Source organism: Chiloscyllium plagiosum, chromosome 32 (genome assembly GCF_004010195.1).
Source record: "Chiloscyllium plagiosum isolate BGI_BamShark_2017 chromosome 32, ASM401019v2, whole genome shotgun sequence".
In the NCBI taxonomy this organism is placed as follows: Eukaryota; Metazoa; Chordata; class Chondrichthyes; order Orectolobiformes; family Hemiscylliidae; genus Chiloscyllium; species Chiloscyllium plagiosum.
The window spans coordinates 38,524,454-38,543,157 of record NC_057741.1 but is presented as its reverse complement, the minus strand read 5'-3'; the positions used below and the strand labels follow the sequence as shown (position 1 = coordinate 38,543,157).

The following is an 18,704-nucleotide window of genomic DNA, read 5'->3' as shown; positions in this document are numbered from 1 at the left end:
AGTCTGCTCAGGGAACTGCTCGATAGGATCTGCCCTCTCCTTTTCCCGAAGGGTCTCAAGGACACTACGTGCTGACTACTTCCTGATGGGACTTGTGGTCAAAGGTGTTTTTCTTCATAAACTTCTCCACGAAGGTCAGGTGATACGGAACGGTCCAAATACTCGGAGCGTTCTGCGGCAGCGAGGCCAGGCCCATCCTTCGCAACACCGGGGACAGGTAGAACCTCAGTACGTAGTGACACTTGGTGTTTGCGTACCGGGGATCCATGCACACCTTGATGCAGCCACACACAAAGGTGGCCATCAGGGTGAGGGTGGCATTGGGTGTATTTTTTTCCCCTGTTGCCCAGATCTTTGTACAGCGAGTCCCTTCGGACCTGGTCCATCTTTGACCTCCATATGAACTGGAAGATGGCCCGGGTGACTGCAGCGGCACAGGTTCTGGGAATAGGCCAGACCTGTGCCACGTATAATAGCAATGACAGTGCATCTCCATGCTGCTACATTGATTCAGCCAATGGAACTGCATCTCAGCCACAATTTTATTTGCACAAGACTCAGCAGTGATGTGATGGGACACTTGGTATTATTGGCAATGTGTCTGCCATGTGGTTGAGTTTCTCTTCATGGAATGTGCCTTTTTTTTAATAAATTGGTCACAAATAACTGTTGACGTTGGTATCATGTGTTTTGCCATGTAGAAAAGCTTCAATGCCGTCTTCCAAGTTTCTGTGAAATTAGGTTGGGTTCAAATGTGCAACCTTTACGATCCAATCTCTGCCTTTGATGTCTCTTGATTGCCTCAGTGTGGTACAACCTGCCGAACAAGACAGTCCTGTTTATCATAACTTTGTTATAATATAGCCATAGACAGTCATATTATCAGCACATCACAAGATTTATTTCTCTTGTTTACATCATAGAATCATACAGTATGGAAATAGACCCTTCAGCCAAATCATCATAGAGTCACAGAGATGTACAGCATGGAAACAGACCCTTCGGTCCAACCCATCCATGCCGACCAGATATCCCAACCCAACCTAGTCCCACCTGCCAGCACCCGGCCCATATCCCTCCAAACCCTTCCTATTCATATACCCATCCAAATGTCTCTTAAATGTTGCAATTGTACCAGCCTCCACCACATCCTCTGGCAGCTCATTCCATACACGTACCACCCTCTGCGTGAAAAAGTTGCCTCTTAGGGTGAGAGGGGAAAGATATAAAAGAGACCTATCAGACTCGACCACGAGACCTCTCTGACCTGTTCCACCATTCAGTTACATTACTGCTGACATGTATCTCAATCCCGTTTTCTTACTTAACATCTAATACGTTTGCTAAACAAAAATTAACCTAACTCAGAATCGAGATGGATTAATGGTCTTTTCTTTTGAAATGTTGAAATTTTAGTGGAAACATGAAATGATTGGGAGGATACATCTGTTTGCAGAAACCTCTTCTAGCACAGAGTTACGTCAGTTACATCAGTTCCCTAGACTAGCAAGTACCTTGGGCTATTACCAGGCGGCTCACATGATGGCCACTATTGAGAAAGCAGTGTGGATAGCAGCCAGGGATGTTGCTTGCCCTGGGAATTTTCTACAAAAGAAATACAGGGTTATCATTTGGGTGGCAAAGTGGCTGATCGCCAGGGACCCAGGTTTGATTCCACCCTCGGGTGGCTGTCTGTGTGGAGTTTATACGTTCTCCCTGTGTCTGCGTGGGTTTCCTCTAGACACTCCCTTTTCTCCCAAGATGTATAGATTAGGTGGATTGGCCACCCGAAATTTCCCATAGTGTCCACAGATGTGCAGGCTAGGTGGACTAGCCATGATAAATGCAGAGTTAAATTGATAGGGTGGAGGGAGTCTGAGTGGGATGTTCATCAGAGGTGAATTGTGGGTTTGATGGGGATTTTACGATTCTATGTTGATTAACACTGAATATAGGGTGGCGTGAAACTGGACTGACACAATTCCTGCTGACTATGACTGGTAAAGATGAATATCTTCCTTATTTTAATGTTTCACAAATATGAGAAATGTGTTTTTAAAATCTTTTACCTGTTTCCAGAATATTTTTCTGGGGCTTCATGTCAAAGAAAGGCACAGGAGACACAGAAATTACAGAATTGTTATAGCACCTTAGGAGACCATTTGGTCCATTTCTCTGAGCAAGCAATTCACCGAGTGTCATTTCACTGCCTTTATCCCTAAAGCCTGTGCATTCTTCATTTGCAAGTAACACACAAATTCCCCTTTTAATATTTCAGTTGAACTTGCCTCCAACACAATCTTGGACGGTATATTCCGGATCCTAACTACTCGCTGCATAAAAATAAATTTCCTCTTGTCTCTTTTGTTTCCTTTCTCAAATACATTAAATGCTCTTGATTTTTCATAGGTAAAACATTTTTCTATTTCAATTTTGTCCAGAACCGTCAAGATTTGACCATCTCCATCAAATCTCCCATTTTCTCCAAGTAAATAAATACATACTAATCACTCCTAATTCGAATATGAAATTCAGGAGAAATATCTTTATCCAGTGAGTGTGTGAAACTCAGTACCACAAGGAGTAGGTGAGACATAGATGCATTTAGGTGGAACCTGGATAAGCACACGGAGAAAAGAATATCAGCATATTGCTGATTCGGCAAGATGAGACTCACTGGGCTGATTGGTCTGGCTATTTGCGGTTAATCTTTTGTAATTGTATGTTTTATGGAGCCTAGATTTATACATGAGAAAACTATATTCCCTGAATTTAAATAATAAACAAATTAAGTAAGTTGTTTCATTTTGGGAAAAGATTTTATGTATGTGATGCTGTTGCTCCTTTTACAAGGCATGTTGTTTTTGGCTTTTTTTTCCGCAAGATTGTAAAAGACACAGATTCTGAAAAGTCTGATTTGAAGGATTTAGGGCCAATTTGATTATAGCTAACAGAAACTGCCTCAAGAGCAAGGCTTTCAAAACACTTGTAGAATGAAAGGGGAGTGGCCAGTTCTCCCAGCTCAGTTTTTCTCTGGTTTGGTTAGATTAGATTAGATTCCCTACAGTGTGGAAACAGGCCCTTCGGCCCAACCAGTCCACACCGACCCTCCGAAGAGTACCCACCCGGATCCATTTCCCTCATGCACCTAGCACTGTGGGCAATTTAGCGTGGCTAATTCACCTGACCTACACATATTTGGACTACGGGAGGAAACCGGAGCACCCCGAGGAAACCCACGCAGACACGGGGAGAATGTGCAAACTCCACACAGACAGTTGCCCGAGGCAGGATTCGAACCTGGGACCCTGGTGCTGTGAGGCAGCAGTGCTAACCACTGAGCCTCCGTGCTAGTTTGGTTTGGTTTGGTTTGGTCTGGTCTGGTTTGGTATTTAGCAAGCAGTAGTGGTTGGAAGCTGCTACCCAAAGAAGCAGGTCCACGCTGGTCCTCTCTCTGTGACTCCTCTCCTGTAAGAACCTGTGTTTGATTTTTCCTTTTTTGCCAAGGAGTATTTATGGGGATTGTTGCAAGTATTGGAAAGCGTCATTAAGTTGGGATAATCTGTTGGGGCTTCAGATAGGTTAAGTTATTGTTTTCTGTTGTTTGTGTTTCATTCGGTAACCTTGTAAATAAAACCTGTTTTGTTTAAAACTAAGTGGTTTGATCAACTGCATCCCTCTTGGAACATCCACTGTACACGTGATTAAAGCAACCAGCAAAGTTAGGCTCTGGGCTACTTTCTTGAAATGTTTTGAGGGGGTCTGGCCTGGTCATTGCTTGTTGTGATTTCGCTATACAGATTGTAATTTTATGGTGTTTATAGATGCTATAAACCTTAGAGAGAGGTACTGAGGAATTATTTACAGGACTGTAAGTCTTAAAATCTTTATTTTGTGTTTCATATGCCAGTGGTAACCAGATATCATGGATAACAGTGGCTCTGTCAGCGAAATGCCAATGAATGATGTAACTGTCACCTTGGAACAGAATCCTCCAGACCCGAACAAATATTCGACATCTAAAGGATCGACAGTTAGCTTCCACAACATTTACTACAGCGTGAAGATCAAGAGTGGTTTACTCTGCTGCCGTAAAACCAGTGAGAAGGAAATCCTAAAAGATGTCAAGTATGTATTTGCAGTCTTTTTATTTGCGTGGAGTCGAACAGTAACAATGATTCAATGTTTAATTATAACTTGCCAGAATGGGATTTTTCTTGAAGATCTACCAATTGTGTGAAAGGGAATGTAGCATCACTACTTTAAGAAATGGAGAGATGCTGGCTGAAAATATGACTGGAAATGTTGGGTCTGTTTTTTAGCGGAGTGTGGGAAGAAGGTGAGAGAAGAGGAAGCATCGGCCCGCATTAAAGCTGGTAACTTGGAGAAAGGGTTTGATCTAAATGGTATGTTGCAGTCTCCCACTGAACAAGAAGCTACAGTTAGAGATCATGGGGATTTGCCTGGCAATCGGTTGGTGCTGGGATGTGTGGAGCTCAGCGAGAGTGTGGTTGATGAAAGGACTCTTGATCTTCACATTCAGAGTTGCAAATGGACAGAATTTCGGAGAGCTCAGAGATATTAAACGGTTAATCAAGCTGGAGGAGGTTTCAAGGAGAGGAAAGGGTTCGGTAGTACATTGTGGCATCTGCAAGTAAGGACTTTAAAATACTGTGGTGACAAAATTTATAAAGTTGTTTGGAAAAAAAAACAGCCTCCTAAACGTGAACTTTCTTTGGCAAGAAATATCAATGTTCAAAAGTAGAAAGCTGAGTTCAATGAGCTAAGTGGGTTGTTTGGTTAAGTTTTGAACACAAGCCAGGACAGTAACCCTGAAAATCACCACCACAGAGTTAGCGTGCTTATCAATAGTTCCTAATCTCAACATTGACTGCAAATTCTATCGACTCACGAAGAAACTATTACCTATAAAGATGCTATGCCAGTGCATGAATCTGGTTAATTATTAATGTGGTTTATGTCAGTGAAATAAATGATAAAGGTAACTTAATCTTCCCTTCAGTCACGGACACCCTTGTCTACAGCTTACTTGCTTCCCTTCCAGTCTTGGTCACCTTGTTACAGGAAGGATTTTATTAAACTGGAACGAGTGCAGAAGGAATTTACAAGGATGTTGCCTGGACTCAGTGGTCTGAGATATAGAGAGAGGTTGGGAAAGTTAGGACCTTTTTTCTTTAGAGTGTAGGGGGACTGAGGGGGGATCTTATAGAGGTGTATGAGATCACGAGAGGCACGGATAGGGTGAATGCAGGGTTAGGAATCACAGAATAGAAGATGTCATACAGACTCTTTGGTCCAACCCGTCCACACCGACCTGATATCCCAACCCAATCTAGTCCCACCTGTCAGCACCCAGCCCATATCCCTCCAAACCCTTCCTATTCATATACCCATCCAGATGCCTTTTAAATGTTAAAGATTAGATTAGATTAGATTAGATTACTTACAGTGTAGAAACAGGCCCTTCGGCCCAACAAGTCTACACCGCCCCGCCGAAGCGCAACCCACCCATACCCCTACCCTAATACTACGGGCAATTTAGCGTGGCCAATTCACCTGACCTGCACATCTTTGGACTGTGGGAGGAAACCGGAGCACCCGGAGGAAACCCACGCAGACACGGGGAGAACGTGCAAACTCCACACAGTCAGTCGCCTGAGGCGGGAACTGAACCCGGGTCTCTGGCGCTGTGAGGCAGCAGTGCTAACCATTGTGCCACCATGCCACCCCAAATTGTAATTGTACGAGCCTCTACCACTTCCTCTGGCAGCTCATTCCACACACGTACCACTGTCTGCATGGAAAAAGTTGTCCCTTAGGTCCCTTTTATATCTTTCCCCTCTCACCCTAAACCTATGCCCTCTAGTTCTGGACTCCCCCACCCCAGGGAAAAGACTTTGTCTATATACCCTGTCCATGTCCCTCATGATTTTATAAACCTCTACAAGGTCACCCCTCAGCCTCTGATGCTCCAGAGAAAACAGGCCCAGCCTATTCAGCCTCTCCCTATAGCTCAAATTGTCAAAATCTGGCAACATCCTTGTAAATCGTTTTTGAACCCTTTCAAGTTTCACAACATCCTTCCTATAGGAAGGAGACCAGCATTACATGCAATATTCCAAAGTGTCCTGACCAACGTCCTGCACAGCCACAACATGACCTCCCAACTCCTGTACTCAATACTCTGACCAATAAAGGAAAACATACCAAAGGCCGCCTACAATATCCTATCCACCTGCGACTCTACTTTTAAGGAGTTATGAATCTGCTGTCCAAAGTCTCTTTGTTCAGCAACACTCCCTAGGACATTACCATTAAGTGTATAAGGAGAAAGTAAGGTCTGCAGATGCTGGAGATCAGAGCTGGAAATGTGTTGCTGGAAAAGCGCAGCAGGTCAGGCAGCATCCAGGGAACAGGAGAATCGACATTTCGGGCATAAGCCCTTCTTCAGGAACCTTAGCAGGACTTATACACTTAATGAACCCTTCTTCAGGAACCTGAAGAAGGGCTTCCTGAAGAAGGGTTCATTAAGTGTATAAGTCCTGCTAAGATTTGCTTTTCCAAAATGCAGCATCTCATATTTATCTGAATTAAACCCCATCTGCCACTTCTCAGCCCATTGGCCCATCTGGTCAAGATCCTGTTGTAATCTGAGGTAACCCTCTTCGCTGTCCACTACACCTCCAATTTTGGTGTCATCTGCAAACTTACTAACTATACCTGCTATGTTCACATCCAAATCATTTATATAAATGACAAAAAGTAGAGGACCCAGCACCGATCCTTGTGGCACTCCACTGGTCACAGGCCTCCAGTCTGAAAAACAACCCTCCACCACCACCCTCTGTCTTCTACCTTTGAGCCAGTTCTGCATCCAAATGGCTAGCTCTCCCTGTATTCCGTGAGATCTAACCATGCCAACCAGTCTTCCATGTTAAACCTTGTCGAACACCTTATTGAAGTCCATATAGATCACGACCAGTGCTCTGCCCTCATCAATCCTCTTTGCTACTTCTTCAAAAAACTCAATCAAGTTAGTGAGACATGATTTCCCATGCACAAAGCCATGTTGACTATCCTGAATCAGTCCTTGCCTTTCCAAATGCACATAAATCCTGTCTCTTGGGATTCCCTCCAACAACTTGCCCACCACTGACGTCAGGCTCACTGGTCTGTAGTTCCCTGGCTTGTCCTTACCACCCTTCTTAAACAGTGGCACCACATTTGCCAACATGCAGTCTTCCGGCACCTCACCTGTAACTATCGATGATACAAATATCTCAGCAAGAGGCCCAGCAATCACTTCCCAGGCTTCCCACAGAGTTCTCGGGTACACCTGATCAGGTCCTTGGGATTTATCCACTTTTAAGCGTTTCACAATATCCAGCACCACCTCCTCTGTAATATGGACATTTTTGAAGATGTCACCATTTATTTCCTCATATTCTATACCTTCCATGTCCTCCTCCACAGTAAACACTGATCCAAAATACGTGTTCAGTATCTCCCCCCCCCCCTCCTGTGGCTCCACACAAAGGCTGCCTTGCTCAGTTTAAGGTCAGAGGGGAAAGAATAAAAGGGGCAACTTGTTTACATAGGGTGATATGCATTTGGAATGAGCTGCCAGTGGAAGTGGTTGAGGTGAGTACATTAACAACATTTAAAAGGCATTTGGACAAATACATGGATAGGAAAGGGTTAGAAGGATATGGACCAAGTGCAGGGAAATGGGGTTAGCACAAATGGACATTTTAGACAACACGGACCAGTTTGGGCCAAAGGGCCTGTCTCCATGGTGTAGGACTCTATGACTCCATAAAATTAAAAGACCAATAAGACATTTTTTTAAAATAAAAATTAAGAACTAAGTAATTAAGATAGAGATGCCGGCCCAGGCGATGTGTTGTACCTGTTTGATGTGGGAGCTGGTGGACCCACTGGGCTTCACAGTGAGAGGCTGAATAAAGAAACAGAACCAAAAAAGTGGTTAACTCCAGGTTACTACCTGAACCCAAGATAATTGGCACAGGGTCTCCAAGTTTAAAGAGGTGAATGCATAGCTCAAGGATTTGTGTGGGTGAAACTTGCTCAAATTTATGGGATATTGGCACTAGGACTGGGGAAGGAGGGAACTATTTCAATGGGACAGACTCCACCTGAATCAAGCTGGGTTCAGAGTCCTGTCTAATTGTGTAACATGGGCTGTGAGCAGTGCCGTTAGGGAGGGCCAAGGGATCTTAATGAACAAAGAATTGGAATGGGATAGATGAACTGAGTGCAAATTATAGAGTTTTAAACTAGTGAAAGGAGTAAGATTCAGGAGAGTTTCCAGAACAAATAATAGACCGAAAACATGGATAAGTTTGGGAATCTAACTTCAGGCACAGCAGATAATGGGAGCAGGCAACACAACACTGAGGGTGTTGTACATAGCTGTTCACATTTTACAAAAAAAGATAAGTGAGCTTGTAGCGGAGATTGAAATTGGTGGGTATGATGTAGTGGATGTCACAGGGACATGGCTGCAAAGGAGCAGGGCCGGGAACTAAATATCCAAGGATACACGTCCTATCAAAAGGAGTGGCAGAAGGGGCAGGGTTGCCTTGTTCGTAAAACCTGAAATGAAATTGATAACAAGAAGAGATTAGAGGTCGGTAGGCGTAAAATCTGTGTGGGTAGGATTGAGAAATTGCAAATGAAAAATGATCCTGATTGGAGTTATGTCCAGCCCCCTAGCAGTAGTCAGGATGTGAGGCAGAAAGTACATCAGGAGATAGAAAAGGCATGAACATAAGACACCATTATAGTAATCATGGGGGACTTCAATATCCAGATGGACTTGGGAAAACCAGGGTGGTCGCAGTAGCAGTTGTTTTTTAGAGCAGCTTGTGGTAGACCCCACTAAGGAACAGGCAATTCTGGATTTGGTGAGGCAGACTTGATTTGGGAGCTTAAGGTGAAGGAACCCTTGGGGCAGTTTGAGAGGGAGAAGCTCGAATCAGAACTAATGGTATTATAATTGAATAAAGGGAACTACAAAAGACATGAGGGAGAAGCTGGCCAAAGTTGATTGGAAGGGGAGCTTAATAGAGAAGACGGTAGAGCAGCGATGGCAGGAGGTTTTGGGGTAATTTGAAAGGCACAGCAGAAGTTCATCCCTAGAAAGAAGAAACATATTGAGGGGAGAGAGAGGCAACCGTGGCTGACAAGGGAACTCAGGGACAGCAAGAAAAGCAAAAAAAATTAAGATACAATGTTGTGGAGATTAGTGGGAAGCTAGAGGATTGGGAAGCCTTTACTAACCAGCAGAGGTCAACTGATAAAACCAGGAGGGGGCAAGATGAAATGTGAGAGTAAGCCAACTGGTCTATTAAAAGAAGATGGCGAGGGTTTTTATACATACCTAAAATGTAAGAGATTGGCAACATTGGATATGGGACCACTGGGAAATGAGGCTAAAGAAGTAGTAATAGGGAAAAAAGAAATGGCAGTGGAACTGAATACATACTTTGCGTCAGTTTTTCACAGTGGAGGACACCAATAGCATGGCAGAATTAGGGGGCCAAGGTGAGTCCAGTGGCCATCACTAATGAGAAAGTACTGGGGAAGCTGAAAGGTCTGAAGATGGAATAATCACCCAGAATAGATTGACTGCACCCCAGAGTTCTGAAGGAGATAACTGAGAAGGGTGTAGAGGCATTAGTGGTGATCTTTGAGGAATCACTGGAATCAGGAGTCCCAGAGGGCTAGAAAATGGATAATGTAACACCTCATTTAAGAAGGGAGGGAGGCAGATAATAGGTAACTATAGGCCTGTTATCCTGTCCTTGATTGGCGGTAAGATTGTAAAGTCTCTTTTGCATGATGAGATTGAGGAGTACTTGGAAGTGCATGGTGAAATAGGGCTGCATCAGCAAGGCTTCATCAAGGGGAGGGTCATACCAGATACATCTGTTAACATTCTTTGTGGAGAAGTTAGATAAAGGAGAGCCAGTGGATATTATCTAGTTGCATTTTTGAATAAGATAAGCGCCCATGATGTTAGGGGCAAGGTACTGGCATGGATAGAAGATTGGCTGACTGGCAGAAAGCAGATTATGGGATTAAAGAGGTTTATTTTTTAGGACAGCAGCTGGTGACTAGTGGAGTTCCATAAGGGTCAGTGTTGGAACCATAACTATTCACCTTATACAGTAACAATTCCTGATGAAGAGCTTATGCCCGAAATGTTGATTCTCCTGCACTTGGATGCTGCCTGCCCTGCTGTGCTTTTCCAGCACCACACTCTCGACTTTTATAGTAAAAATCTGGATGAATGAACTGAGGGTATTGTTGCTATGTTTGGTAGGAAGAATAGAGGCATGGACTACTCGCTAAGTGGAAAAAGGCTTCAGAAATCTGAAGCACATGGAGAAAATGTTTCTCCTAGCAGGAGAGACTAGGACCTGAGGGTACAGCATCAGAGTGAAGGGACGACTCTTTCGAACTGAGATGAAGAGGAATTTCTTTAGCCAGAGGGTGGGGAATCTTAGAACTCATTGACACAAAGGGCAATGGAGGCCAAGTCAATTATTGCATTTAAGACGGAGTTAGATAGGTTTTTGATTGATAAGGGGGTCAAAGGTGAAGGGGAAAAGGCAGGAGAATGGGGTTGAGAAACATATCAGCCATGATCAAATGGTGGAGCAGACACAATGGGGTCAACTGCCCTAATTTGCCCCCATATTTTATGGCCTGATTGAATAAGCTGTTCTTAAGAGACCATAATTGTTCATGTCAACGGATCCCAGTACATTGTCATTTGCTTGCTGTCTTGGAGTCCAGTTTTACAGCTTTTTCTCTCACTTCACTATAAATTTAAACAGTGACATTAAATTACAAATACAAAAATAATCCTGAATGTCCATTCCATTCTGTGTATAGTATTGAGCAGGAGTAGTTGAGCAGTACTCTTGGGAAATTCAGTGCCTGCATTCTTTCTTTGTTTCCCGATTGGCTGCAGCTTCACAGCCTGCTGGGGTTCGACTGTGGTTACTTCAGAGGGCTGTGCTAGGAGAGCTCTAACATCTCTCGGCTCTGAAGGCTCAGCTGGTCTCAGCAGCTTCTTGGTCTGGACAGCGCCTGCCTAGCCTGGTTTGTTGTGACACTGAAGAGGTTACTGGTTTGAAAGGGGTGCAAGCATGTTATTGTCCTGATTGAAGACAGTAGGCACCTTTCCCTGGAGCCACAGTCACTCTCCTGATACTGTGTGCCTCACACTCCCATGGCACCACATGTGAAGAAGGGTGCAGGAGAGATCTATTCTGTGCTACAGACTGTCAACACTGGCTCTCAAAGCCAAGATTGCAGTTTCTGAGCTTCCTTGGTGCAGGGTGAGCTTGTATTTCTGAATTGTGATTTTTTTTGTGCCTATTTTGTGCTTTTTTTAATTCTACATGCTCCTTTAGTCACGCCACTTTCTTGACTTTCTCTTTTATGGTCTCTGTCCATAATATACTTCATCTTTTATTTGTTCCATTTGACTTATGTAGCTGTTAAATTATGATCCTTTAATTGCTGATATATAAACTCTCTTCCAACTTTTTTTTTTACTTTATTCAAAATGCTGCCATTTCATGAAATATTTTTTTACAGTGTTTTTTTGTATTCTTACTGTAAAATACACGTGACAGTCAAATCAAATGATATTGCCAGCTTGGATTAGTGTGATACCTTTAACACAGTGAAGCATTCCAAAATGCTTCACGGGAGAGATGTTTATCAAAGTTTGATAACAGTCACATGGAGATATTGGGACCAAAGTTAACAATGAAAATTGAGGATGGTCAAGGCCAGACCTGAAAGAAATCTCTGCAGGTAATGGCTGGAGGAAGCTACAGAGGTGGAACAGAGTGAACCTGGGAATGGAACAACAAATTACCATGACTTGCAAAACCATTGTCATAGAGCCAATGTTATGGAATGGAATTTGGTATATGTGGAATGCAGATAGCAGAGTTTTAGATGAGCTTGTTTGTTTATGCGTGCATCAGAATTTTTATGCCTGATTATTCAGCATAATTCTATTGGGAGTTAATAATTAAATATAACTTGAACTTTTCCCCTTAAATGGTGAGATGCTAATAAATAATAAATGCACACAGGTGTATTCACTAAAATTGTGCTGTACTTTCATTTTTTAAAGTCTCCGTTCTGATATATTTTCAATTAATTGCTTTCCCTCTGTATTCTATGTTCTACCTTGGGATTGTTCTCCTTCTAGTAAAGAAAGCTGAGAAGTGATCTGATTGAACTGTTGAAAATCATGAGAAGTCTGGACAGAGTGATAGGGAGAAAATGTTCCCATTCGTGAAAGAATTGAGAATAAGATGGGACCGATTTAAAGGAATTAGTAATAAAAGAGGCAAAAGTGATATGAGAAACATCAAAACTAATAGCAGGAGTAGGTCATTTGGCCCTTCGATCATGCTCCATTGTTCAATTTGATCATGGCTGATCCTCCATCTCTCTGCCATGTTCCTGTTTTCTGCCCATATGCTTTGATGACTTTAAAATCTAAAGTTTGAGCTGTCTCTTTATTCAATGACTTGGCCTCCACCACCGTCTGTAGTAGAGAATTCCAATGGGTTCACTACGCTTTGAGTAAAGAAATTTCGGTCCAAAATGGTCCGCCCTGTATCCTGAGATTGTGTCCCTGGTTCGAGACTCCCCAACCAGGGAAATATCCTCCCTGCATCTAGTCTGTCCAGCCTTGTTCTAACTTCATATGTTCAATCAGATCCCCTCATATCCTTCTAAACTCTAGTGACTGTCAGCCCAGTCAAACCAATCTCTCCTCTGGACAGTCCTGCCATTCCTGCTTAGTGAACCTCCACTGCACTTTCTCTGTGGCAAATGTAATCTATCTTAGGTAGGGAGACCACAACTTCACACAATTCTCCAGGAATGGCCTCACCAAAGCCCTGTATGACTGCAGTAAAACATCTCTACTTCCAGACTCTCATCCTCTTGCAAAGATGTTGAGGTGTCAGTGTTGGACTGGGTGTGGACAAAGTTTTTAAAAAATCACATAACCCCAGGTTACAGGCCAACAGGTTTACTTGAAAGTACAAGCTTTCGGAGTGCTGCTCCTTTGTCAGCTAACTAGCAGGGCAGGATCATGGGGTACAGAATTTATAGTAAAAGATCAAAGTGTCATACAACTGATGCGATGTATTGAACAAACCTAGATTGCTGTCAAGTCTTTAATGACTTAGAACGGAGATGCAGATTTTGATTGATTAACATGTAAATCCCAAAACTTCTTTCAAGTCACAGTCCCAAGATAACTTAAGATAGGCAGTCAGTCCATATGACATTTTATCAATTCCACTTTGGAAAATCGCAATAGAACTAGTCTGACTCAAGATTGAGATACAGACTCTAACCTCACACCTTTAATGCATTATCTGAACTGAGATGTCACCTTATTTTTATGCTGATAAAACCTTAAGTTATCTCGGGACTGTGACTTGAAAGAAGCTCTGGGATTTACATGTTAATCAACCAAAACCTGCATCCCCGTTTTAAGTGATTAAAGACTTAACAGCAATCTAGGTTTGTTCAATACATTGCATCAGTTGTATGACACTTTGATCTTTTACTATAAATTCTGTGCCCCATGATCCTGCCCCACTAGCTACGTGACGAAGGAGCAGCGCTCTGAAAGCTTGTACTTTTAGGTAAACCTGTTGGACTATAACCTGGTGTCGTGTGATTTTTAACTTTAACCTCTTGCAATGACGACCGATACACCATTCACCTTCTGAATTGCTTGCTTTACCTGCCTGTCTACTTTCTTTGACTGTACAAGGACACACCTTATTCTTCTGTACATCCACATTTCTTGACATGTTGCCATTTAAATAATATTCTTCCTTATTGTTTTTCACATTCAGGTGTAGAACTTCCTTTTTAGCCACTTTGTTCTACATCTTTTGTACGTTTGTCATTTTCATGCAACTTGTCCAAAGGCATCACATCTCATTACTCCAAATTCTGTTTTCACATCCAATACGGCATTTGTGAAGAAAGCTGGGATGCTCACCTCATGGTAAAAGTGTTTGTTAACCATGAACAAAAGTCCTGCAAATGAAAACAAAATAAATGTCCATTTATCAGAACACATACGGATCACTAGGAGTGTGAGGGTAGAAGGAACAAGGCAAAGGGTCCTGTCTGATGCAGCAGTCACTAAATGTACTCCATCCCTAACTCCTTATGTGCAGTGATGACTTGGTGAACAGGCTGCACCTAAGACCAAATATTTGCCTGCCAGCTTTCCCTTGTCCAAGCCATGACTGCATGATCGAGTTGAAGCTGACATCTCTGAGGAGGAATTAAAACCAAGACCTATCTTATTTCCCCAAATGGATGGAACAGAATCATCCAACGCTCGATTTTGAAGAGAAACTGGGGAACATTCCCCAATCTCCATTTATCCTCCAGCCAATACCACAAAAATTGATCATGTGGTTATTACCACATAGTTGTTTGTGGAAGCTCTCTGTGCATAAATTGGCTGCGCAATCTTCTGTATTGCAATAAGGACTCCATGGGACCACTGGGGCAGAAGTATTGAGCCTGTTCTACCATCTCTGTTTTAAATGGCCTCCCCCTCATCCTATAAGAACAGAAGATCTAGGAATGGAAATATGCCATTCAGCCCATTGAATCTGCATCCCCGTTCAATGGGATCATAGCTGATCTGATAACTCTGATTTTCCCTGTATCTCTTGATTCCCTTACTGATTAAAAATCTATCTAAGCCTTCAATACCCATACTACCCCCAGCTGAACAGCCCTTTAAAATAAAGGTTTCCAGAGATTCACTACCCTCCTAAAAGAAGAAATTCCTTCTCTCTCTATCACAGATGGGTAGCCCTTATTCTGAGATTATATTGTGTGGTCCGAGACTCTCCCACAAGAGTAAACCACCTCCACACATCTACCTGCCAAGTCCCCTAAGAATTTTGTATGTTTGAATAAATTAGCCTCCTGTAGTTACAAATGCAAATGAATACAGACCTCACCTACGCAATCTCTCCTTATGGGACAGTCCCTCCGTACCTAGTATCAGTCTCATGAACCTTTTCTGAGCTGCCTCCAATGCTGGGAAATCTTTCCTTAGATAAGGTGTCCAGAATTATTCACTATGTGGTCTGACCAGTGCTTTGTATAGCTTTAGCAAAAACTCTTGACTTTTATTTGCCATTCATTTGAAATATTGGTCAAAATTCCTTTCCTTTTACCCACTGAGCCTAGGTGTTAGCTTCTTCTGCTTCATGCAGAGAGTTTCTAATCTGTAGCTTCCTGTTGTTTTCCTCCATTTTAAATATTATTTGCCTCCCCCAGTCTTCCTCCTAAAATGCCTAACCTGACAATTTCTCACATAATATTTCATTTGCCAAATTGTTGCCCACTCACTTAATCTGTTTAATATTCCTCTGCAGGCTCTTGGTATCATCTTCACCACTTGCTTTCCTTCCTAAATTTGTGTCATCTGTAAATATGGCTATAGTATATTCATTTTCCTCATCAAAGTCATTAATATATATTGTAAATAATTGTGGCCCAGGCGCTAATGACTGTGGAACTCCATGAGTTACAGGTGGTTATCCTGAAAATCACTCCCTTATCCCAACTCTGTTTTCTATTAGTTAGTCAACTGCTGTAGAAAAAAAAGTCTTAATGTAGTGAGTGGTTAAGGTCTGGAATGCACATCTGACAGTTAGATTGAGGTACATTCATATGAGGAATTCAAAAGGGATTTGGATAGTTAATTGAAAAAGAATGATCAGGTTTCTGTGGCAAGGCAGACCAATGGCACTGGGAACAATGCTCATCTGTAGGCTGGTGCAGACTCAGATGGCCAAATGGCTTCCTGTGCTGCACCAATTCTGTGTTTATTGTGTTGCGTCATACATCTGTGTGTGTGTGTGTTCTGTTGTATAACTTTCACAAGTACAAGTCATAAACTACATGATTTATTTATGACATATTATTTGGCGGTTGTTTTTCCGAAAGAAAATCTTTACTAACATTCACAATATTTACATGACCTTTGTTTCCTTTGTGTTTTTCTCACAGTGGTGTCATGGGACCTGGAATGAACGCTATCCTAGGTCCTACAGGGAGTGGAAAGTCTTCGTGAGTATCTCAGTAATACAGAATTGGATTGTGTCTCCCACAGTGAAACAGCCTAACTGGACTCGCTGGTTATATTTACTCAGCCACCTGTCCATCTTCCTTCCCACCTACCCGCTGTACCCTCCTCTCCGACCTATCACCATCACCCCTCCCACCCCACCATCTCCATCTACCTATCACATTCCCAGCTACCATCCCCCCCTTATTCCTTATGAAGAGCTTATGCTCAAAACATCGACTCCTGTTCCTCAGATGCTACCTGACCAGCTGTGCTTTTCCAGCACCACACTTTTCGACTCTGATCTCCAGCATCTGCAGTTCTCACTTTCTCACTGGTCAAACCAGTGATTTTGCTTCACTAAAGCTTTGTCCTACCCTTCTTCATTTCAACCTTACTGCAGATCCTTCTAATTCTTTCCCCCTCATTTGCTTCTCCTTTAAGGGTATCAATGTTCTTCTCCTCTATGTGTTAATGTGGCAGTCATATTCACTCTAAAATAGTGACACTACCCTTCTTCATTTCAACCTTACTGCAGATCCTTCTAATTCTTTCCCCCCATTTGCTTCTCCTTTAAGGGTATCAATGTTCTTCTCCTCTATGTGTTAATGTGGCAGTCATATTCACTCTAAAATAGTGACAATTTTAACTCCTCCCAAAATAAAGCTGTCCAAGCTGGTCATCAGTGAAACTTTCAAAACTGGAATTGAGAGGATTTTATTAGCTAAGAAATATTACGGTTTCTGGAACCAAGGGAAATGAATGGAATTAAGATACAAGAGAGTCATGGTCTAATTAGGAGAAAGTGAGGACTGCAGATGCTGGAGATCAGAGCTTAAAAATGTGTTGCTGGAAAAGCTCATGCCCGAAACGTCGATTCTCGTGTTCCTTTGATGCTGCCTGACCTGCTGCGCTTTTCCAGCAACACATTTTTAAGTCATGGTCTAATTACATGGCTTGAGAGGCAGAATGACTGCCTCCTGTTCTTATGTTCCACTTTCTCACCAACATCAAAGTTGGACTGAAATGTCTGTTTCCGTGCTGTACATCTCTATGACTCTGTTTAGCACAAAGTTTAGAGAGTTGGTAGAGTGGTAGAGGTGGTTACCATTACACGTGCGAAACTGGAGCTACTTTTTTGGATGATTTCATCAAGGGACAGAAGTAGATGAGAAACAAGAGGGAGCTGCAGAGAGAGGTCCTTGGGGATACCAGAGCTACCAGTGCATTAATGGTCTAGCATTGGGAGGTTATATTAATGAGATTTTGAATTGTTGAACTATCCTTTTGAAATGTGTTTTTTTTTAATAGGTAGAGGGATAGTAGAACTATGATGTCTGTATTCGATTTGTAGAGAATTGATAGAGACTGCTGAGTTCATTGTGTTTTCTCTAACTCTCAGAAAGAACCATCAATTTGTTATGATCTTTACTTAGAGTCATAGAGCATGGAAACTCTTCCACGCCGACCACATATCCCAAACCAATCTAGTCCCACCTGCCAGCACCCGGCACATATCCCTCCAAACCCTTCCTATTCTATACCCGTCCAGATGCCTTTTAAATGTTGTAATTGTACCAGCCTCCACCACTTCCTCTAGCAGCTCAATTCACACACGCACCTCCCTCTGCGTGAAAAGGTTGCCCCTTAGGTCTATTTTATATCTTTCCCCTCACCCTAAGCCTATGCCCTCAGTTCTGGACTCCCCCATCCCAGGGAAAAGACCTTGTCTATTTATCCTATCCATGCTTTTATAAACTTCTATAAGTTCATCCCTCAGCCTCTAACGCTCCAGGGAAAACAGCCCCAGCCTATTTAACCTCTCCCTATAGCTCAAATCCTCCAACCCTGGCAACATCCTTGTAAATCTTTTCTGAACTCTTTCAAGTTTCACAACATCTTTCCAATAGGAAGGAGACTAGAATTGCACGCAATGTTCCAAAAGTGACCTAACCAATGTCTGTACAGCTGCAACATGACCTCCAAACTCCTGTACTCAATACTCTGACCAATAAAGAAATACCAAACGCCTTCTTCACTATCCTATCTACCTGCGACTCCACTTTCAAGGAGCTATGAACCTGCAGTCCACGGTCTCTTTGTTCGGCAACACTCCCCAGGACCTTACCATTAAGTGTATAAGTCCTGATAAGATTTGCTTTTCCAAAATGCAGCACCTCCCCTATTATCTAACTTAAACTCCATCTGCCACTCCTCAGCCCATTGGCCCATCTGATCAAAATGTAATCTGAGGTAACCTTCTTCACTGTCCACTACACCTCAAATATTGGTGCCATCTGCAAACTTACTAACTATACCTCTTAAGCTCACATCCAAATCAGTTATATAAATGATGAAACTTGGGCCTGTTGTTCATAAATAAGGTAGAATGAGATTGTGGAGGAAGAAGATTGACACTAATATGTGGTTGAATAGATTGAGTATACTGACAGGAGGTGATATGTCCAATTTCTGCCATTGGTAAATTACAATGGAA

At 42.6% G+C, this 18,704-nt stretch overlaps 1 protein-coding gene across 1 annotated transcript in view; it reads left to right on the top strand.

The window, feature by feature from the left end:
* The window catches only part of abcg2a (ATP-binding cassette, sub-family G (WHITE), member 2a), an 81,231-nt gene that overhangs the window by 5,860 nt on the left and 56,667 nt on the right, over positions 1-18,704 (top strand). The window contains exons 2-3 of the mRNA XM_043674466.1: positions 3,911-4,128; positions 16,150-16,209. Of these exons, the coding sequence (XP_043530401.1) occupies positions 3,926-4,128; positions 16,150-16,209 (263 nt within the window). The 5' untranslated portion in view covers positions 3,911-3,925. The remainder of the gene's footprint in view (positions 1-3,910; positions 4,129-16,149; positions 16,210-18,704) is intronic.